At 41.5% G+C, this 20,948-nt stretch overlaps 3 protein-coding genes across 6 annotated transcripts in view; all 3 read right to left on the reverse strand.

The window, feature by feature from the left end:
- Nucleotides 1–389: 389 nt before the first annotated feature.
- On the reverse strand, nucleotides 390–4,483 carry LOC307270746 (T-cell surface glycoprotein CD3 gamma chain). Of its 2 annotated transcripts, none has more exons than XM_080053519.1 (7): nucleotides 4,386–4,483; nucleotides 3,960–4,039; nucleotides 3,776–3,796; nucleotides 3,408–3,602; nucleotides 3,040–3,183; nucleotides 1,401–1,468; nucleotides 390–770 (listed from the first exon to the last, which is right to left on the reverse strand). In XM_080053519.1, the coding sequence occupies exons 2-7, from the start codon at nucleotides 4,012–4,014 to the stop codon at nucleotides 720–722; spliced, it is 534 nt and encodes a 177-aa protein (XP_079909645.1). In that variant the 5' UTR covers nucleotides 4,015–4,039; nucleotides 4,386–4,483; the 3' UTR covers nucleotides 390–719. The 2 variants fall into 2 exon arrangements, with proteins under 2 accessions (XP_079909645.1, XP_079909646.1); XM_080053520.1 differs by having other exon boundaries at nucleotides 3,960–4,036; nucleotides 4,386–4,454.
- Nucleotides 4,484–7,157: 2,674 nt separating this feature from the next.
- Nucleotides 7,158–12,516, reverse strand: tmem25 (transmembrane protein 25; the record flags this gene model as incomplete). The annotated part of the gene is given in 9 exon segments (XM_080025120.1): nucleotides 7,158–7,231; nucleotides 7,375–7,446; nucleotides 8,526–8,635; nucleotides 9,367–9,400; nucleotides 9,511–9,642; nucleotides 10,688–10,978; nucleotides 11,400–11,747; nucleotides 12,412–12,495; nucleotides 12,498–12,516. Coding segments are annotated over 9 exon segments (1,164 nt in total).
- Nucleotides 12,517–15,690: 3,174 nt separating this feature from the next.
- sik3 (SIK family kinase 3) overlaps nucleotides 15,691–20,948 on the reverse strand; it is a 37,922-nt gene continuing 32,664 nt past the window's right edge. For all 3 annotated transcript variants that reach the window (XM_080053979.1, XM_080053978.1, XM_080053977.1), the window contains 4 exons: nucleotides 20,755–20,909; nucleotides 20,448–20,577; nucleotides 20,218–20,344; nucleotides 15,691–19,500 (listed from right to left, as the gene is read on the reverse strand). In XM_080053979.1, the coding sequence (XP_079910105.1) occupies nucleotides 20,223–20,344; nucleotides 20,448–20,577; nucleotides 20,755–20,909 (407 nt within the window). In that variant the 3' untranslated portion in view covers nucleotides 15,691–19,500; nucleotides 20,218–20,222. The remainder of the gene's footprint in view (nucleotides 19,501–20,217; nucleotides 20,345–20,447; nucleotides 20,578–20,754; nucleotides 20,910–20,948) is intronic.

A 20,948-nucleotide genomic window follows, 5' to 3' on the forward strand; every position in this document is an offset into this window, starting at 1 on the left:
TGCAAATCAAATCGTCATTATTTTCCTTTTCTCTAATCTTTGTGTATTTGTGAAATGCTGGAAAATGAGGCCTCCAAGAATTCATAAGAAATGAAAACTGTATGTGAAACCCTCTGTGTTTAATCATAAACAATGCATTTTGTTTCATGAGGGTAAATGTTTTTGATCTTAATCTAAAAACTCATTCTAAATCTAATACATGTAGGGCATATCACATAATGTATGTATTAAGTTACACATATACAGCAACAAGTTAAGCGTGTGTTGGAATTGCACCTAAGTACAGTATTTAAATGAATGTTCTCATGTAGTAACTTTCCACCACTGGCAGTATATACCAAGATCACAAGACAGCACCATTTGTATATGTGTCAATCTTTTATTCAGCATCATGGTATCACATAAGATCAGGTTTGAAGTCATTATATACTGTATGAGGTGGTTGTTGTAGCAGGCAGCCCTATACTTACATTATGGGAAGGGAAACACATAGATAATACATGCAATGTGTAGATTAAAATGCTACCAAAATAAGAACAACATCTGATCAGTCTTATTAAGAGCAATAACTTACAAGCACCCTGAAAAGAAATGAGAAGACGACACCATGAGCTAAACACAGTATCATACGGAAGAGAATGTATTTGAGCTGCAATGAGTATACTATGATTTCAGCTGGGCGGGGTGGGGTGGGGGGGGGGGGGGGCCGGCATCAATGTCTAATGTTTGAGATGATCGTACACGTCTCTTGGACCTCTGTGCTTCAGCGGCTGAGGGAAGAACAAACAAGATACATATTGTATCATTTATCATTTTGTTTTATTCATGTCAAAATCACACATGCAGATTGAAAGACACTGTAAGAGCCTGAAATGTAATACAATTATTTTTTTTTAAATCAAATGTAATAACTGATCGATGATGTAACAAAATGCTAAACCTAAAACGTAACAACTATTTGCCCAAAATGTATCAATTTATGACATTTTGGGTCACTTATTACTAATTGGAGCGAGCAAAATATTTTTGTAATGTTTTATCAATATGAGTGTATGGACACTTTGAGCCTTGAATTAAATTAAAACTATTGAAATGATGCTTTTAGTAAAACTAGACGGAGCAATTGGCTTTTTAATCCATAACTGATTGACTCACTCTATAATGTAATAGCCTACAGTTATTACACTATTAGAAGAAAAATAGTTTGCTGGCTCCATTATGTAATAACTGAATTAAAAATATCCCCTAATAAGTTGTTGCAATTTTGGACAAAAAGTGATTACGTTTTTGTGCTCAGCATTATGTTACATTATGGAGCAGTTATTAGCCTACATCTTGGCTTTGAGTACATTGTCGTTATTACATTAGGGGCTCTTTCGGGCCGTCATGTTAGAACTTACTTGGTAGTGGTCGTTGGAGGACCCGCTGCCGCTCGCTTCATTTCGAACAAGATGCTGTCTGTCGGAGCCTGAGGACGGATGAGTTCATGATATGAATAATGTATATAAAATATCAACAAGCAGCAGAGTTTATTGGCAGAGAGACTATTGATATGAGTTATTGTTTTGGGTGTGTTATTCAGTGCTGGGAAAGCCATGTTTTTTATTTTTTTTTAAATCTGCTAAAGTGTTTTCCTTCTTTTATTCAAGTTCTATAATTGTGAATGTTTTTTTTTCTTGTTATTTACATATGTTGGATTACTTTTATGCTATAACACTTGTTCACAGAGTTAGTGGACAGGTTAAAGCTATACACTGAGATTGGCCCTGCAGTTCATAGCGCGGTTTAGGGTTTTTATAGGCTATTAAAACTAACAGGAATCCCTTCAACACAATAACAACCCTCAACACTTTAATGCAGCAATCTTTCTTTTGGAAATGGTCTAAAAAAGAAGAATCATGTATTTATCCACTGCCCATTGATTTTTCTATGAAAAACACAGAAAGTAGTTCCTACATTCAACACAGGGTACTGTCTTTTAGAAGTCATTTAAACTGTGTTGATGATCAACATTATTGAGTATGTTCTCTTTATATACTCATGGCAGGTTTACTGACTAATATAATAATCACAAATAAATTGACCTCGGTTCACTTTTATATAAAACAAATATGTAATGATGTTATATTGAATAAATATCTAAGCAAAGTGCTGCAACATGAGAACTGTCTATTGTGCGAACATTGATACAATCCGAAATGTGCTTTCACAGCACTTCTGTTGTAATGACAGTGAAGCTACGTGATGATCCTGGATTCATTTGCTTTGATGACAGAACCGTTGTGTTATTTCATTTTGAGAAGTTGTTCTATTATATATTGAGGTTTATAGATAAGTGTTTTGGCACACCTGGCCTTGCGGTGCTTTCTATGACAGAGAAGCAGGGTAGTTCCTTTACAATAACTTTAACCTGTTTTTGTAAGGCCCTTATATGTCATTGTAGTCTATACTCCTCATGGAACTGAAAGGGGGATTTACTTACTGTAAATCTTTTGATTTATTGGGTTTGATTATATGTCTGCTACAAGCCACAAGAGTAAAAATATTGCCTAGGACTACTTGATGAGTTAATTATTTTATCTATATATATATATATATATATATATATATATATAGGTTATTATATAGGTTATTTTTTATTTTTTAGGTTAGAGTTAAATTTAGGTTAAGATCAAGTTCCAAAATGTGTGATTCATTAGATATATAAAAAGGTTACACAATCTACCTCTCTAATTTTCTTCACAAAACACACCCAGGAGATGTATACAGATAGATAGATAGATAGATAGATAGATAGATAGATAGATAGATAGATAGATAGATAGATAGATAGATAGATAGATAGATAGATAGATAGATAGATAGATAGATAGATAGATAGATAGATAGATAGATAGATAGATAGATAGATAGATAGATAGATAGATAGATAGATAGATAGATAGATAGATAGATAGATAGATAGATAGATAGATAGATAGATAGATAGATAGATAGATAGATAGATAGATAGATAGATAGATATATAGATAGTTTTACTTTTCTTGTTAGAGGTGCTGCGAGCGATCCCATTCAGCGATGCAATGAGATAGACAGCCACTCCGATCACTATGGTAGCCACCACGTCTCCTACAACTATTCCAGCTATCGCACTGCTGTCAATCTCTATGCAGTTGTCACAGCCTGGAGACACACACACACACACACACACACAGACAGACAAACATTTGTGTCTTCAAAATGTGGAATTTTCATCAAGTATGACTGCTACAGGAAATACTGTACTCATCTCATTATACAGTGTAAATGCAATTAAGAAAAAGTATACATTAAAACCCATTAAAACATATAACAGACATGTGTGCTTTCATCACGATATAAGACACACGTCTTGCTGTTGGACTTACTTCGAAACTTCACGTAGATGTATGTTTTGTCAGTGTCACTCTCGGTAGGCCAACATGTGTATTCCCCCGTCTTCTCGTCTTTGTATACCAGTTCCCCTTTAGCAACGCTTTCACCATTTTCTGATTTAATTTCACTCCTTCCACCACATGACACCACAATCCCATTAGAGGTAGATCTCACAACTATGTCTTTTTCTATGTGGGGGGAAAAAAGAAACATTACAATTTCAGAATACAAATGCACCATGTTTGTGCTGATAATAGAACTGGTACATTAGCCTTTTTTACTACATCAATATCATAAGATAGATAAACAACACATGCATTTGCTATTATTCGAGACAAAATATTAAAGCACTCTTTCCTACCTCCAGCGCAACGGACACATGCTGTGGGAGAAACACAAACATGACAGCATTTACTTTAACATCACTGGCATAGAAGATGTTACTTTTAAAATAACGATTTCTTTCTTAAATGTTTGCAAATAAATATTTCGCCTCATCATATGTTCCATGTTATTACAGTAAAGCCCTGAGCCATTAGGCCTACCTGTCAGTGTCCAAAGCAGTAGCACACAGGCCGGCAAAACCATATGGCATTTCATTGTGTGTTTCCTCCAGTGAGTCCTGCTGAAGACAGAGGGGAGAGTTTCTAGATCACTGTTACAGTAGGTGAGAGCAGAGAACAGGAAGAACGCCATTTTCTGTTCTCCGTCAACCATTTTCTTTGAGTTATTGTAACTGATAGCTGATGACAAACGTGGGCGGTTATTTTAAGAAAATTATTTTGTAGTTCGTCTATAAGAAAAACACAGTACTCTGAGTTTGGGGTTTGGTTGATTTTTACTAAGTGTTTTATTTTTAAGTAATTGGTTTCCAATCAAAATATAAAGTAGTGGAGCACAACACAATCTGAGATGAACGGAAAAAATACTATAAACTATATTGGCAGCAACTTTGAAATAGAAGTACCCACCTCAAAATAAGGAGTTGTTGCGTCCCTGCTGTCAAAACATCCAACCACTCTCTGTTGAAGTGTCGCAGTCTGTTTGTGTGTGTGTGTGTGTGTGTGTGTGTGTGTGTGTGTGTGTGTGTGTGGATGTGTGTGTGTGTGTGTGTGTGTGTGTGTGTGTGTGTGTGTGTACATGTGTGTGTACATGTGAGGGAAGTGAGTGTGATTGGTTTATTTTCCGTCGCAGAAGGCTTTGTTGATTTGGAGGACTCCAGCAAATGGCACCATATTGGAAAATAACTATAGTGCATTTACTCAAGCACTTGTACTTTACCATGTTATTCTTCTACTCCACTAGAACTCTATAGCAGAAATGTTCTTGTTACTCAACTTCATGTTTTTTGAGAGCTACAGTTAGAGCTTAATTACCAAAATACAATTTAAGGCAAGGCAAGGCAAGGCAAGTTTATTTATATAGCACAATTCAGACACAAGGCCACTCAAAGTGCTTTACAGGGGCAAGATTAGAATACATAAAACACATTATAAAACATTTAACATGATACAGTTAGTAACATTGCATGACCACTTGTGAGATGGTAAAGTGTTACCGACACATTATCATTATAATATAATTTGATGAATTATACATTTTAATTCATACACATATTTCATATAATATACTATATCATAGCACAAAGGCCCATGCTATGTCACTGAACACTTTTACTTTTGCCAAGTGAAGGGTGTGAACGATTCCTCCTCTACTTGTACATATTATTTATTAGCCTACTTTTGCAGCAGTAAAGCTTGTCAATACTTTACCTATTAAACTCCTAATCAGGACATCAAATTAATATAATAAACTGTGAAGGAGCCCATAGTAACTACAGTAATGTGCCAGCCTTGTATAGCTGAAATGTCTGATCGGGCTGTCAGCCCTGACTGCTGTGTGGGTGTTGTGTGGCTGCTTTGGGAGAGTGCGCCGAGCATCTCTATCTTGTCATATACAAATCCACAAACACAACAGTGTGTGTTAAGATTAATGTTTCAATTCCCTGAGTGTTGTTGTGAATGTTTGTACGGCTGTGTGTGACAGAACACATTCCCTGATCAGCAGGGGAGAAGCAGCATAGCAAGAGAGAGAGAGACACAGAGAGAGAGAGAGAGAGAGAGAGAGAGAGAGAGAGACACAGAGAGAGAGAGAGAGAGAGAGAGAGAGAGAGAGAGAGAGAGAGAGAGAGAGGGCATAGAGATGCTCCCACAACACAACTCTGCTTCCTGTGTGAGGGAAAGCCACAACAACCTGTGACCCAGAGCTAACACCTGGCACGCGCACCCATACACACACAAACACACACACACACACACACACACACACACACACACACACACACACACACACACACACACACACACACACACACACACACACACACACACACACACACAGGCAAACATAAAGAACATGCAGTATTGGTCTCCTGCACCTGCTATTGTAGAAAAAAGAAAGAGAGCATCTTATTTCTCTGTCACGAAATGCAACAGTTCTTTGACTGTCAGTCACGCAGCACACTGTCATCAGTAGTACCATCATGTCAGACACACTCATCACTTACAGGAAGTCCTCCATCTTTTCTAGCCGATAAAGCACCTCCCAGCGCCCCCTGGTGAGTGCCAATGAAACCACAGCGGCTCCAGCATTTACTTCATATAATCTCAATATTATCTTTATTTTAGACGTCCTCTTTTATACACATTATACATTATGCATACAAATATACAATACATGACATGTCACATTTCCATATAGAAATACTTACTATTTCATCAGGTACCATCTTGTTTTCTATATAATATGTTATTAGTCAAAATGTCAAATCTCACGTAGCTACAGTACATTCTGCTGTTAGCGTAGAACATTTAATGCATTCCGATAATGCAACAGGGACATTGTTATAGAGGCCCTCAAGAGACATGCACAGTGCAATAGAGCATTTGTGTCAATACGTAACTGTACATGAAGAAAAAAACAGGACTTATTAAATTAGTTTACAAACCGAATAATGAATCCATAATTAAACAGATGAATTATTCAACGATTTTACAAATTAAACTTTAATTTATTCTTAAATGCACTCACTTATTTAGGGAATTCTTCAATGTATTTTCAAATGATTTATTTATGTATTTAAACAATGTATTTAAAAATGAATTTGAGTTTCATGTATAAGATCTTTTTACAGTTCCTCTTTTTAACAATGGATTAATTAATATATGTATAATAAACCCATTGATACATTCCTTTTTGTAATGTACAATTTGTTTTTAAATAACCATAATGTTCTATTACAATGTCCATGTCCCTTGAGGTCCTCCAGACATTATGATCATTGTGGTTACAGGAAGAGATCATGTCAAGACGTACAGGGTATGAGCATTAACTAGATGTAGAGTTCACACTTTGCATTGTTCAGACCACAAGGCAGCAGTACAGTTTTTTTGCTTCCTGGTCATCCTGGTCCAGCTTGATGCAGACTGATGACTGGTTGAATGCTACATTGAATGGCAGTTTTTTCTGGGTTCCCTCTTAGAAAGCTGCACCGTTGGAAGCAGCCTTGTTATGCATGCATGTATATTGTTGTGTGTGTTTGTGTGTGTGTGTGTGTGTGTGTGTGTGTGTGTGTGTGTGTGTGTGTGTGTGTGTGTGTGTGTGTGTGTGTGTGTGTGTGTGTGTGTGTGTGTGTGGGCGCGCTTGAGTGGTGAGCGCTTCTGTTTGTGACCTATAGAAGACAGTCAGAGCCATATCTCCTCACTGCTTGTGCTGTTCACCTTATAGATGTAGCCCACCATCGGATATCTTGCAAAACCTGGTTGACAGGGAGGAATAGAAATACAAATATAAAAGGTTAAACAAACACAGACAACCAGCGAGCACTGCCTCTCCTCCACGCCGAATCTTCAAGTGTAAACCATGAAAAATGCAAGAGTATCAGAGTGTGTTTTCCCTGACCTCTGGCGGCGTAGGCTAAAGACAGATCCTCCTCCTCCTCTCCCACACTGTTCTGTTGGGCGGCCTCTCGGGCTGCGAGGGGGACACAGCAGAATGCAAAGGAGGTGTAAGAAAAGGTTGTTCTGGGTAAATAAATACACTTGTTTTTGTTCCTGCTTGCTGGTTAGATGAAGCTTGTAAGAGAGGGTGTAAAACCAGCGTTAAAAGGATGTTTTGATAGAGGGTTTGGAAATAGTGGGAAACTTGGCTCATTTGCTACAGATCACAGGGGAACTACAGAACAAGTTCAGCATCACTTGTTTGAGTTGAATTCAAAATCAGTTGATTTTAATACTACTATGACACCACTTTCAGACTGTTCCACTTAAACTCAAGCACATATATGTATTAATATTATTATTAGAAAGAGAGAGATTAAGGTTCATGCCAAAGGACTTATCGGAGGACTCAACCCCAGCCTCCCATACCACAGTCAGTAGTGTCACTGTGGTGGATTAAAAAGCTATTAACCAGACTTTGCTGAGCAGAGAGTCTTACAAAGGTTAGGGGTCACTGGTAAGAGACGAAAACACCTATGTAAGGACTTGTTATTGGGACTTGTTGTGATGAAACAACATGTCTATTTGCAGATACCTGACACCCCCCCCCCCCCCCCCCCACACACACACACTGATATAAGACTGTGAGTAAGCGTGTACTAGCAGCTTTTGGGGAGAGCCCCCTTGCTCACAGCTGCTCGATGCTTACTATAAAATCCTCTGTATGTCTTCTGGAATCTCTGAAATAAACTTGGAACACTGATGAAAAAGTCCAGTCTGATGCCTCTGTCTTTGTCGCCATGGGGAAACCATTCGGCACTACATTACCCACTGACATTATGATTAAAAGGCCTCTATGCACAAATCAAAGACATGGCACACATAAAAACTTTTGTGTTGTCATTTACTTCAAATCTTTGACTCAAAACAAGTGAAATATTGAGTGGTGTTTATTGACTGACTTTTGCTTTATTTAGCTAACCTCCAGACTTTGGCCATCGTATGACCCATTAATTCAACTCAGCATTTCAGAAATAAGCCCCCACCACATGTCCCCCCTCCCCCCCCCTTACCACAGTATGAGGTTAGGCTGTTGGTGTGTAAAATCGTTACCTCTCCTCAAAGTGCTGAGGTCGTTGAGCTGCATGTTGGAAGGCAGAGACATGTTCTCTCTGGGGATGTAGGTTTTAACAGCTTTCTCCACCTTCAGAATGGCAGAGTCACTGGGAACCAAATATGGAGACGGGATATCCAACTTGGATTAGACATGTTATCAGTCAGCACTGGATGGACATTAAGTATTCATAAGAGCAAAAAGTGCTACCATCATTGTTTTACCTCCGATATGCTATGCTGGGAAGGAAATGATCAGATGAGGTGTGCATACAGTGTCAGTGTGGTATCAATTCAAGGAGGGGGGTTTAGTTATCACAAGAAGATATATTGGATAAGAAGTTTTTATATTCTCCAAGTGACTGAGGTGGGTAATGTAGCATAATAGCATCAGAATAGTTGAATAAATAGTTAAACATTTCTGGAAAATTTGCTTATTTGGTTTCTTAGTTAAGCTACAGCCGGAAGCTAATTAGCTTAATTTAGCACAGATACTGGGAACATGGGGACACAGCTAGCCTGGCTCTGTTAAACGGCAACAAAAGCCACTGACCAGCACCTTTTACGCTCACTTCTACTATATTTAATATTTGTTCAAATTAAAAAGTGAAAACGGCATGACATGGTTTTATAGGCGTTTCAGCCTATGCCAGATTACATTTTAGTCTGATGAGTTACTTCATGGACTCTCCGCTGGTTGTCTGGAAACCTCATGATGATGACCTGACTCCAATATGTTTTTTTGGTACTTGTTGACATACCACAAGCTAGTTCCCCCTGTATCTGATGTTTCTGCTAAGCATATCATTCAGATTCTTCTGAGGTAGTTCCCTCTATTTACCTTTTCTTGGTCATGATAATCTCCACAGGCTCATCTGTAACATAATACAAGGAGATGTATTATTCTGCTGAATAAGTGTTATATAATGAGATGTATGCTACATTTGCAATATTTCCTGCTGACACAAACACAATCTTGTCTCACCAATGGACTTGCTCTTGTTTTTTTGCATGAGGCAGAGAACTATCAGACTGAGGATGAGCAGGGCCATGAAGGCCATGGCTCCCCCAGTCACTATCCCCAGCATGGGCACCTCCACCCGAGTCTGCAGGAACTCTGGAGAGAGAAGGAGGGAGAGGAAGAGGAACAGTTTGATATCTTGGTATTTGGTACAATATGTTCTTACCTGGAGTTAGATAAGACAATTGATAAGCATGGGGAAACCAGCTTCTCGTGAATTTCTCTTGTGCAGATCAGTCTGGACTTTCTCCAGTCTCAGTGGGGAGGAGCCAGGCCCCATCCGTTAGTGGAAGGCAGCCCCTGATTGGTTCACGTAGTCGTCAATCTCGTCTACAATCAGACAGGCCCCCCTGACTTTCCATCTGTTTGTAGAAGCCAGCCCCTGATTGGATCGTGTAGTTGTTGACAACTTGGATCAGCGTATAAGATTGTGATTTGAGATATGGCTGGTGTGGTGAATTTGAATAGCCTCTATAATAACAGAGTTTGCAGAGCAGATGGTTCTAAAGGTTGCGGGGTCAATGGTAAGAGATGAAAACACCTATAAAAAGGACTTGTGTTCGACTTGTTGTGATGAAAGGAGTTGTCTATTCTGGGATATTGATAACACGTGATGCACCCCACAAATAAGATAAGACACTGTTCTGTAGCTTTAAGGAGAGAGCCAATGCTGGCATCTCAGCCTGCTGCTTCAATGCTCCACCAAGTCCTCTGTAAATGTCCTGTCTGGAATCTTCTGAAACAAACTTGAACACTGATGAAAAGTCCAGTCTGCCGCCTTGTCTATTGTCAAGCCATGGGGAACAATTCGGCTACTACACTGGTTTAACCAGGCTAGATTGACTACTACATGGAGCAATCAGAAGATGCCGACCACTATACGGGATTATCTTAGGTCTGAACGTGGATCCTGATTGGCCCTATCTTTTTTGACTCCTACCCACAGAGATTGGAGAAAGTCCAGACCGATCTGTGGGGAAGAAACAAACGTGAATCTTGCTCAAGATCAGGTATTGCCAGGGAAATGATTGATACACTCATGTCTGTATGGTAAATATGAAGTTACATCCAGGAGATGGTTAGCTTATGGTTAAAGAGACTTTATCAGTTCACTGTTTGTTTGCCTTTTACTATCACTCACCTGCCAGTGTGAGGTTGCTCTGCACCGTTCCTACACTGTTGCTGGCGTTCATGGAGACATTCCCTGATAGGCTACCGAGCATGACCCTCAGTGAGTGATTGGTCAGCCAGGGGTAGCTTCGTGAGTCCAGGACCAGGAGGTCTGAGGTGTTGGCCACCAGCTGGCCAGACTGGTCCACAAAGGTGATGGTGGCAGGCGGGTTGGAGCGCACCAAGGCGAAAAGGACCAGGGAAAGGCCTGCCTCTGAGGTTTCACTGTGGTGGGCATTCACCCTGAGGATCTCTGGCTGGACTGGGAGACAGGAGAGAAACCACTCATGTTCGTTTTGTGTGTTAATTTACGATACATTGATACGATATAGACTCATATATCGATTTGTTTGTATACAGTACGCTTTTATGTTGATAATCTCTTTGTGCGTCTGTTTGTGACACTGTTGCCACTAAAAGAATGAATTGTTTTTCATTCAACTATATCGAAAAGCTCAGCAATAAAATGATTAAACCATATTTTAGCTGTTTTTGATATAAATGTAACAGGTTTGAAGTTGTCTCGAGGCAGACTTTGTGATATCGGCAAATTTCGTATCGTTGTCCAATTAGTCGATCTAATATTGTATCGTGATGAAACCAGCGATTTTCACCCCTATTGTTCATCCAACAGGAAATAGCGGGGTGCGCTTTCAATCCCGGAGTATTCCACACAGACTCACACTGGACGTTGAGTTTGACAGTGGCGTTGTAGCTCTCTCCTGTACGGGGGTTTGATGCGACGCACACCAGCTCCCTGTCCCACTTCTTGGGCCGCAGACGGAACGTGCTGTTGTGATGTTTGCCAGGCAGTCTCTTGACCTCAGAACTTTCCTGTGACGTCATAACAAGGCGCCCGCGGTTGGGTGACAGCTGCCTCTGCCTCTCCCCGTTCAGGTACCAGGTTAGCATGGGAGGGGCACGGTGGTCCCAGCTGTCTGATTGGCACTTGAACCGGTGTGTCATGTTCTCCTGTAATGTCAAAGCTGCCAGCTGCCTTCCGTCAATTTTGGGGGCGTGCTCCATCGCACCTGTGAGTACAGCATTAGTTTTGATGTGGGAGTAACAGGACTGTGGTGGCAAAAAACATGGCAAATTATGACTTTTCATCCTCAACTTCCATCTAACCCAACTGAAAAGGTAACAAAAAAATGTATTACAACTTATTTAGACTTTTTAGACTTTATAACTTTCCTTTCTTTTCTTTTAAATATTAATCTACAGCTAGCAACCGCTTAGCCTAGTTCAGGGACTGGGCTAGGCTAACATAAGATTGTTCAGTCTAAATGAACAAAATCCTCAACAATTTTTGGGTGAGGGTCTTCATAATATTTTTTGTGGCGTTTTGTCTTAGTCCACAACAAATAACCTTTTCTTAATCTCTTGAGCATGGAACACCACCCCCATTAGGTTAACGTTGTTCACTGATCGCAGGGTTGGTTGTTCGACTCCTGCCTCCTGTTTTGCCCAATTGACCTTGGGCAAAACAGTGCGCCCTAAATTGCTCCTGCCAGTTGGCTTGCACTCTGCATGGTTGTTGCTGCCATAGGTGTATGAGTGCATGGGTAAATGAGAGGCAAAACAATGTCAAGCGTTTTGGGAAATTCCCAGACCCAGAAGTTCATTTTGGTTGGATCCCAATTGTGCAGAAGGAATGGGTCGTGTTCAATAGGTTTCAGTTGCTTTGTGCCTCACCTGTCCAGGATAAGGCCAGTGTGTGAAGGAAGACCACAGCAGAGCCCGATGCCCACCTCAGACACCCACGCTCCATACTGGCCCAGTGGAGCACCACGCACGCATCTACCTGCTTGGACAAGAACATACATGTGGACACTAGTTACTTGATGTATAATTGAACATAACGTTAAAGTTCTATGGATCCACCTTCAGAAATCTCAAAGACGGATATCTCAAAAAAAGCATATCATACCAGTACATTAGGATTTATAGGTTTGGTTTGTGGTTGTGAGGAATTCTCTCTCTTTTAAAGACAAAGAATATTATGGGTGAGATTGAAATGCAAGCCTAAAGGAACAAAGAAACTGAATGCAATATGGACACAGTAATAGACACAAGACTTTTCGCAAACAGTGACCTCTCACTGTTCAATAATTCACTGCCCGCCCTTGCTTTGATTTTTCAGACTTAGCCCATCATCACTACAACACAACACAGGCCTGCCTGGATCGATGGTGACGCACACACACACAGTGAGTGCACTATGTGCGAATGAGTAATGCTAGTGGTGCTCGATTTCAATCTGGGTCACGTGATCGGTGTGAGCACCTCGGACGAAAGCAGGAACTGAGCCATCAAGGAAACACTCATACAGTAGCCATACACATACGGAAAAAAAAAGCAAATTCTTTTTCACTACACACACACACACATGACAGAAGGATACTCGGTTTGCACTGCAATCACAGCAGCATGATCTTGAGGCAGCATCTGTAGGACTAAACATACACATGCTACACTTTGCAAGGCTGCATGCAGGCCTTTCGATGCAGATGTGTGTGCACCCACATAAACAAATAGTGCCCTGTGCCACATACACACACACACACACACACACACAACATACTCTTACCTCAGCCCTCTCTGCAGACGCTGGTGTGATTCAGCCTGCTGGAGCTCCATGGCAGCAGAGGAGGAGAGCAGAGGATGGAGAGCGAAGGATGGTGATAATAACAGCGGAAAGATGAGAGGCAGCCCTCCCTGAATCAGTTGCTTTCCCATCTGTGTATACCCTCATACAATTACACACACAGACTCACACCCACACTCTCTCACACACACACACACAAACAGGGCTCTCTGCATGGTACGGCAGATCCAGTAGCAACGCTCACTATAGCTGGCAGGGGCTGGCTGACGCAGGCAGTCACGCTGGCGTCACTCTGAGGACGGAGAGTGGGAGGGGAGGAGGGAGAGAGAGAAAGAAAGAAAGAGAGGAGAGGAGAGGAGAGGAGAGGAGAGGAGAGGAGAGGAGAGGAGAGGAGAGAAGGATACACAGGCTAGAAGCAAAATAGAAGCAGCTCGGTTCACAAAGTCCATATTTAACGATCCACTACTACAAGATGGAGCTGTGAGGAGAGTAAACTGTCAGTTAAGGTGGATTACAAGAGCTCTCCCTATCCTCCATCACTGCTGTCCATCAGCGGGCATGTTAAAGTAACCCCCCTGATAGAGGCTACAAAAGGCAGACGTTCGACATGGCTCGCACCGTCTGCGCTCTATTACTTCAGACTGGAAAGAGCCTCTGCAGTGCAGCTGTAGCTACAGCAGCAGCAGCCTGCAGGGCACCGCAGCCAGGAGGCAGCAGACAAAAGAACAACACTCACATACTGGGGATGTATCCTGAGGGTCATGCCAAAAAAAATCAAGCTGAAATGACTCCTCAGGAAATACTGTCTTTTATATTTTTATTATCTAATTCTCTGGAGATAAAAAAAATGGCTTCGTTTCTGAGGAAGATGCCCCTGATTCGCCTGAGGAAGCTCTGTTATAAAAATATGTTTTGATGGGAAGGCCGATAAGCTACGCATGGATTAAATACTGCATATCCCTTTCCATTAACTCCAGTCATCAGTGGAACAGGGTCAGGGTTAGGATGAAACAAGCTGCTTATTTTAAAACACTTTGAAGCATCACTAAAGTGGATACAGTTAACATCCTGCTGACAAGACAGGACATAAACAGCTTTCTCCTGCTAGATTTGGTCAAGGGAAATATTGTCCTCAACATGTACCACAATAGACATATTCATACATTCATATAAAGGACCATTATAAAAAAGATTCCACCCTGCAGGCAGCCACTGGTTTTAATTTGTATCTGTATGCTGCAGTGATGGCAAATGTGACTAACATTTGTACATCTTCATAGATTTAGTCAATTCTCCATCAGATAGAGGGGGAATCAGATGTGGAATAAAATCCATCACATTGCAGCTAATAAAGCCAGATGGGTCAGGCAGATATCAGCTGTTATCAGATCAATGTGCAGTAGATATATATAAACACATCAGTGTTTTTGTCAGTCGATAACAACAAATTGCCGTAGAATAATTCCAAAGTAGGTTTGCTGTCATTCAGAAAAAGTGGTAGTGGCTTGCAAAAATAATCATACCCCTGAAAAAGTATTTCCACATTTTGTCACATTATTACAACCACAAACTTAAATGTATTTTATTGGGATTTTATGTGATAGACCAACACAAAGTTGTGCATAATTGTGAAGTGGAATGAAAATGATACGTTTTCAATTTTTTTATTTTTTTTTTATAAATAAAAAACTGAAGTGTGGCATGCAAAAGGAATCCGCCCCCCAGAGTCAATACTTTGTAGAACCATCTTTCGCTGCAATTACACCTCCAAGTCTATTGGGATATGTCTCTACAACGTTGCAAATCTACATAATGACATTTTTGACAATTCTTCTTTGCAAAATAGCTCAAGCTCAGTCAGATTGGATGGAGAGCGTCTGTCAACAGCAATTTTCAAGTTTTTCCGGAGATTTTCAATTGGATTTAGGTCTGGACTGGGCCATTCTAATACATGACTATGCTGTGATCTTTACGTTTCTATTCCATTCCAGACCTGGCTGTATGTTTAGAGTTGTTGTCCTGCTGGAAGGTGAACCCCTGCCCCAGCTTCAAGTCTTCGGAATACTTACAGATTTTTTTACACGATAATGCCACCACCATGTTTCTTCACCCCCATCCATAGAGGCTCAGTCCTCAAGCAACAGACCATGGGTTCGAATCCAGCCCGTGGTCATTCTCTGCATGCCATTCCCCTCTCTGCCCCATTTCACCTATAATTATGAAAGCAATAAAAGAAATGCCAGTACATTTTTGCAGCCATAATAATAGTCCCCTATTTATATTACTGTAAATCCAGAAATATATATGCAGATATGCTTGCAGCAGGTAAAACAAAGACACAAAAGTCAGGGACCTTTTTAAATTATTTCTTTATTTATATATATTTATTTATTTATTCATCTCAGTTTGGTTGATATTCTTTTTAATCGTTTGTTGTTGCACTTTAGTATTGTTGTACTCGACAGAAATGAACATAAAATAAAATAAAATAAAAAAAAAACGACAAAATGAACCAAGAGAGAAACTATAAATTGAACCTATAAGAAACAGGAGTAGAGCAGAGAGCTGGCTTGCTGAGCAGGGAGGCTGGGAAGATAAGAGAGGAGGGGTGTCAGTCTGATCAGGCAGATATGTGTGTGTTGTCTCTGTGTGTGTGTGTGTGTGTGTGTGTGTGTGTGTGTGTGTGTGTGTGTGTGTGTGTGTGTGTGTGTGTGTGTGTTTGTGTGCGAGTGAGAAACAGAGCTTCGGTGCTTTCCATTGACTCCACCGGTCCCTTTCCTGTGTATGGACCTCTCACACAGATCTGAAAAAACAAAGGCTCTCAGGTATACTGGACAACACAATGTGAGACCTGCTGGAGCCTGTGCTCTTAATTTTAGAAGTTTTTTTTTTCTTATCCTGCCTACGGGACTAGAACGTTTCACATGTCTTCTTCCATTCCAGCCCATTTCCTCTCCCAACAAGTCCCCAAAAGATCCTCTCTCTTCCAGATCTCAGTTTGTTTTTGGCTTGGTGTAAACAATGAGAGAAAAAAAACAAGAGGACCCATGTCTAAAAGCTGGGGATGAGTAAGAGTTGAGAGGGGAGCACGGACATGGAAGGGAAGCAAGCTATTTCTGTTCCATTTGGGAAGAAAAACTGAAAACACACATAGGCCTAATATATTGGGAGTTCACTTCACGTATAGCATCCCTTCTCGCTGTTAACTCCTGTATACAACACACACACACACACACACACACACACACACACACACACACACACACACACACACACACACACACACACACACACAGCTAAACCTAATCCCATCTGCTCTGTAGAGGAGTGAGAACGTTGGTAAACAGGAAGTGACACGGTGGAAAGCAGAATGGAAAGCACAGGGGCGCTGCTGCTGCATGACACCATCTACCCCTCTCAGATGTTAACCGTAGAACAGGGAATAAAAGTCAAGCCGTGTGTGTGGCCAGGTATTGTGTGAAACCTTAGCCGTTATATATGAACGCATAACAAGTGGAGCTATATTATTTTGCACCACAGTCTCTCGCTGGTCCAATATAGACTCAATATCCATGGGCACTGTAAAAAGGGGAGGGGGGGGGGGGATAAAACTTAATTAAAAAAAAAGGTAAGGAAGAAAAAAGGGGGGGGGGGGGGGGGCATTCAATCTTCTGTTGTGGCCCAGTGTGCTGTAGCCTCCATTTGGCTGTGTCAGGACGAAACCGGCACACGCTTGCCCCACTCTGACCCTTGTGTTGTGGAAGTCCAATTCCAACACTGACAGCCTCATTCCCCATCCTGACCTCCTGTAACGTTTCCCTTTTAAAAAAAGGTTTTTGGAGGTGTGTCCAGGTAAATCCAACCACAAGCAATATCCAATTTACTGTTCATGAAATGCACCAATCACCTCCTCCGATCTTCCCTTCGCGGCTTGGGGTGAGGGAGCAATAGTTAGTTGTTGTTGTAGCCATAGAAACAAGTTAGTTAACTTGGGGGAAGGGGGGAGGGGGCCATGTCCGTAAGGCGTGGTCCGATCAGAAGCCGTTGTAAGTAAAAGATGGAGGGAGGATCACAGCAGATAGGCAGGCAGGGCAGCGAGACAACGAAAGAGAAGTGGGTTTGTCCATTTCCACCCTTGTGATGTTTTGAATGATATGTCAGCTATTTTACAAGTTATTCCCCTTGTTTTTTTGTCTTTTTTTCCGTCTCTTTTGGAGAGTCAAAGTCTCTGTAGCACCCGAACCAACCCAGACCAAGCCCGAAGCCTGACCCCCGTGTAGCCTGTATAGCCTGCCACGGCCAACGTTACCAGGAGAAAAAAAAAACAGGCCCAAACATCGACAAGAATGACAGTCACAACAACATCCATTTGAAATGATACTTTAAAAAGCAACACAAAATAATTACTCTCCTCTTATTCAAGTGTCTCGATATATATAATAATAATAATAATATTAAAACAAATAAGAACAATCTTTTTGACGACACAGAAAGAGCACCGACTCTCTTTTCTCTGTTTTCTTTTGGCTAGAAATCTCAAGATTCATTCAAAAAAAAATAACAAAAAAACATTTTGAAGACATCCGAAAATTACAAATGATAAAACAATACCGATATAAAAAAAAAAAGCCTCCCCGACATCCTTCTAAAAACAACAACAACATAGTAACAAAAAGAGATAGGATTTGATACAGAAATTGCAATAGCGTTCTATACATGGCGTCACTGTACAAGGAAAAAGGAGCAAAATGTTTGGTAAAACTACCCACAATGCAATACACTGTCACTGACATGGAAGAGAGGAGGATGGAGGGAAAAGGAGAGGGGTTGGTAACATAAGGTTCGGGGGGAAAAGTTGGGGGCTCGGGGGGGGGGGGGGGGGGGTTTTGAAAAGCGTGACAGAGAGCTGCAGGAGGGGGTAAACAGACAGAGAGGATAGCTTGAACCGAAAGTGCAGAATTAAGTAATCAAAGAACAATGTTGTCCTTCTTGCAACACAGAACTGTATTTCCTTTAATAATAATATCCATTATAATAAAACCTCTTTTACAGAAAACAGTAATAACAGTAAGAGTAACAATATTGACCATAATGCCTACAATGACATTAGCCGTAAAAATGAAGTTTTAAAACTAAAATAAAAAAAAATAAAAATGAATACCAGAACACGATGAAGAAAAAAAATTAAAAAATAAAATAAAAACAATGAGAGAGCTGGTTTGTGTCACTGAGCTCCATCTTTGGAGAGAGCGGATTTGTTGCCAGACCCAAAGCGCCCTGCCACCCGCTCCAAAAGGGGGGGGGGGTCACCACTGCCCTCGCTGAGATATCAGCCTGCTCCGGAATGATCATCAGACTGGACCACACACACACACACACACACACACACACACACACACACACACACACACACACACACACACACACACACACACACACACACACACACACACACACACACACACACACACACACACACACACACACACACACACACACACACACACACACACACACCTTTCCCCTCCGCTCACCTCTTCTTCTCAGTCATGCACACACATACACACACACTCTCACCTATTGTGAATACTTTGGGTTTGTGGCAGCTGTGTGTATGTTTATTGTGTTATTGGACTCTGGCGACAATTGAGTGTATGGATGTGTTGGCCATTGAGGCACATTATGAAGTTGGCCAACCGTTAATAGAGGGACTTAAAGATGAACAGTGGGGGATTGTGTTGGGGCATCAGGTAGGCATCTGGGGGGGGGGGGGGGTTTAGGTAGGCCAGGTTTGTATGGGGGGGAGGTGAGGGGGTTGAGTTGAAGAGAGGGAGGAGTGGAAACATCAACTAACCCGTGATGGCAGGGGAAATCAGGAGAGCAACCAGCAGCAATGCATGCTGGATGACTGTGCAGAAGATGCTGGCACTTTGACCTTTGAAGCCCCCACCTGTGACCCCCCCCCCCCCTCCCCACCTCCTCTAAAATGTCTACATCCCCCCCCTCTCTCTCTGGTGCAGACTTGCCCTCCCAGGGACAGATGGAGACAGACAAGATGGACGTAGAGCGCTCCCTGCTTGGGCAGACGGCGGTGGTTTGGCGTGATGCTGCTCAACTCAAGTCAACACAACTCAGGATGGCTGATATGGACCGCTGTAGACAGGATACGCAGCTTCCTATCAGGACACACAGCCAAGGAGAAACTGTTCATTTTTGTAATCCCCGATGATGTCATCGAGGCATCTTGGCTTGATCATGAGGACAACATCTAACTAGGGGTGTGGTGTTTGAAAGGCATGGGGACAGAGCAGGCAGTGGGTGTGTAAAGAAAGATTCAGTCAAGTTGCATTATGGGAAATGCGGAATACAGTGTATTTTGGAGCTTGACCCATATTGAAAACTATAAATCAGGATAACCTGGAATCCTCTGATTTCCATTTTGACAATCCTTTTTAAAATCTGTTTCTCAAGGTCAATCATAAAAGACTATAGTTGCTGGGGAAGCAGCTCTACAAAATATATTGGCCTGATTATGTGAATATTTTAAATGACCCTCACCCCTGTTATAGCTTTCTATTTGACTTTTGTTTAATTTGTGTCAAAGAAATAACATTATTTGAGACCACAGGAGTGAGAGTAAAAAGATAAAACAGACAAATATGAAGATGGCATTGTGGATGATAAGGTTATAAACATGGTTATTATATGAACTATACATAGTAGTGCTTTACAAGGTTATAGGGAGCACAAGGGAACTTGCTGATTAAGGAGTAAAGAGGCGATGCATCTTGAAGCAACACACATACATATTGGGGAAAAAGACCTTGTATATGTAGCCATTAAATGTGTGTGTGTGTGTGTGTGTGTGTGTGTGTGTGTGTGTGTGTATATACCCGTGCTAGACCCCAGCCTGCTCCATGCTGTATTGCAGATCAGGGGGCTTGTAGCTGAGGAGCATGTCACTGGTGCAGGAGGAAGGGTAACAGGCTGCAGCATGGAGATCCTCTTCCACATTACACTCTGCATGGGAAACACACATGTGTTACTAATGTGGACAAAGACAAACCTCACAATGTGCTGAGTTGTGTTTAAACAGGTAGATGGATGCACGCCCTCCACTGACCAGCCTCTTCCCTCTGGCGCAGCTGCTGGCTTCCCGTCAGTGACGTCTGGCTGAGAATGTCCGACATGCGAGCAGAGCTTAGTGCCTTCCCGGCCATAAGGCTCATCCCTGACATGGGGTCTGCCTGATCCTAAATGACAGGCGGTGAAAAAACATTTTAGACTAATTCATACTTAAAGAACAGCTTCAAGCAGCCATGATAAGTAAGAACTTGATGATTGGGTATGCTGATAATGTGTCCATGCCTCTCAGGCCTGTTTGATTGGTCAGTGTGGTCTGTAGAAACAAGCAGCTAGGCTTCACTCACATAGGCATCGTCACAAGTCTGGATGGTGTGGTGACGTTGTAGATGTCCACGGGACCTATAGGTGTCACCCTGGGGACCTCGAGTATAGCCCACACCATTATGATCAGGCACCTCCATGGCCTGCCCCTGGGGCCTGCAGTCCACTTGTTCAGATTCTGACAGACAAAGATAGGCATATGTAGATAATGAATACA

The sequence above is a fragment of the Ammodytes marinus genome, assembly GCF_949987685.1.
Source record: "Ammodytes marinus genome assembly, chromosome: 3".
In the NCBI taxonomy this organism is placed as follows: domain Eukaryota; kingdom Metazoa; phylum Chordata; class Actinopteri; order Uranoscopiformes; family Ammodytidae; genus Ammodytes; species Ammodytes marinus.

Excerpts from the sequence above, each read along its gene's own strand:
- LOC307270746 (XM_080053519.1), bottom strand. The coding sequence starts at position 4,014 with ATGAAATGCCATATGGTTTTGCCGGCCTGTGTGCTACTGCTTTGGACA. Across the intron at positions 3,184-3,407 it reads CATCTACGTGAAGTTTCGAA|GCTGTGACAACTGCATAGAG; the intron begins GTAAGTCCAACA and ends GTGTGTCTCCAG. Across the intron at positions 1,469-3,039 it reads CAGCACCTCTAACAAGAAAA|GCTCCGACAGACAGCATCTT; the intron begins GTAAAACTATCT and ends ATCCGTCCTCAG.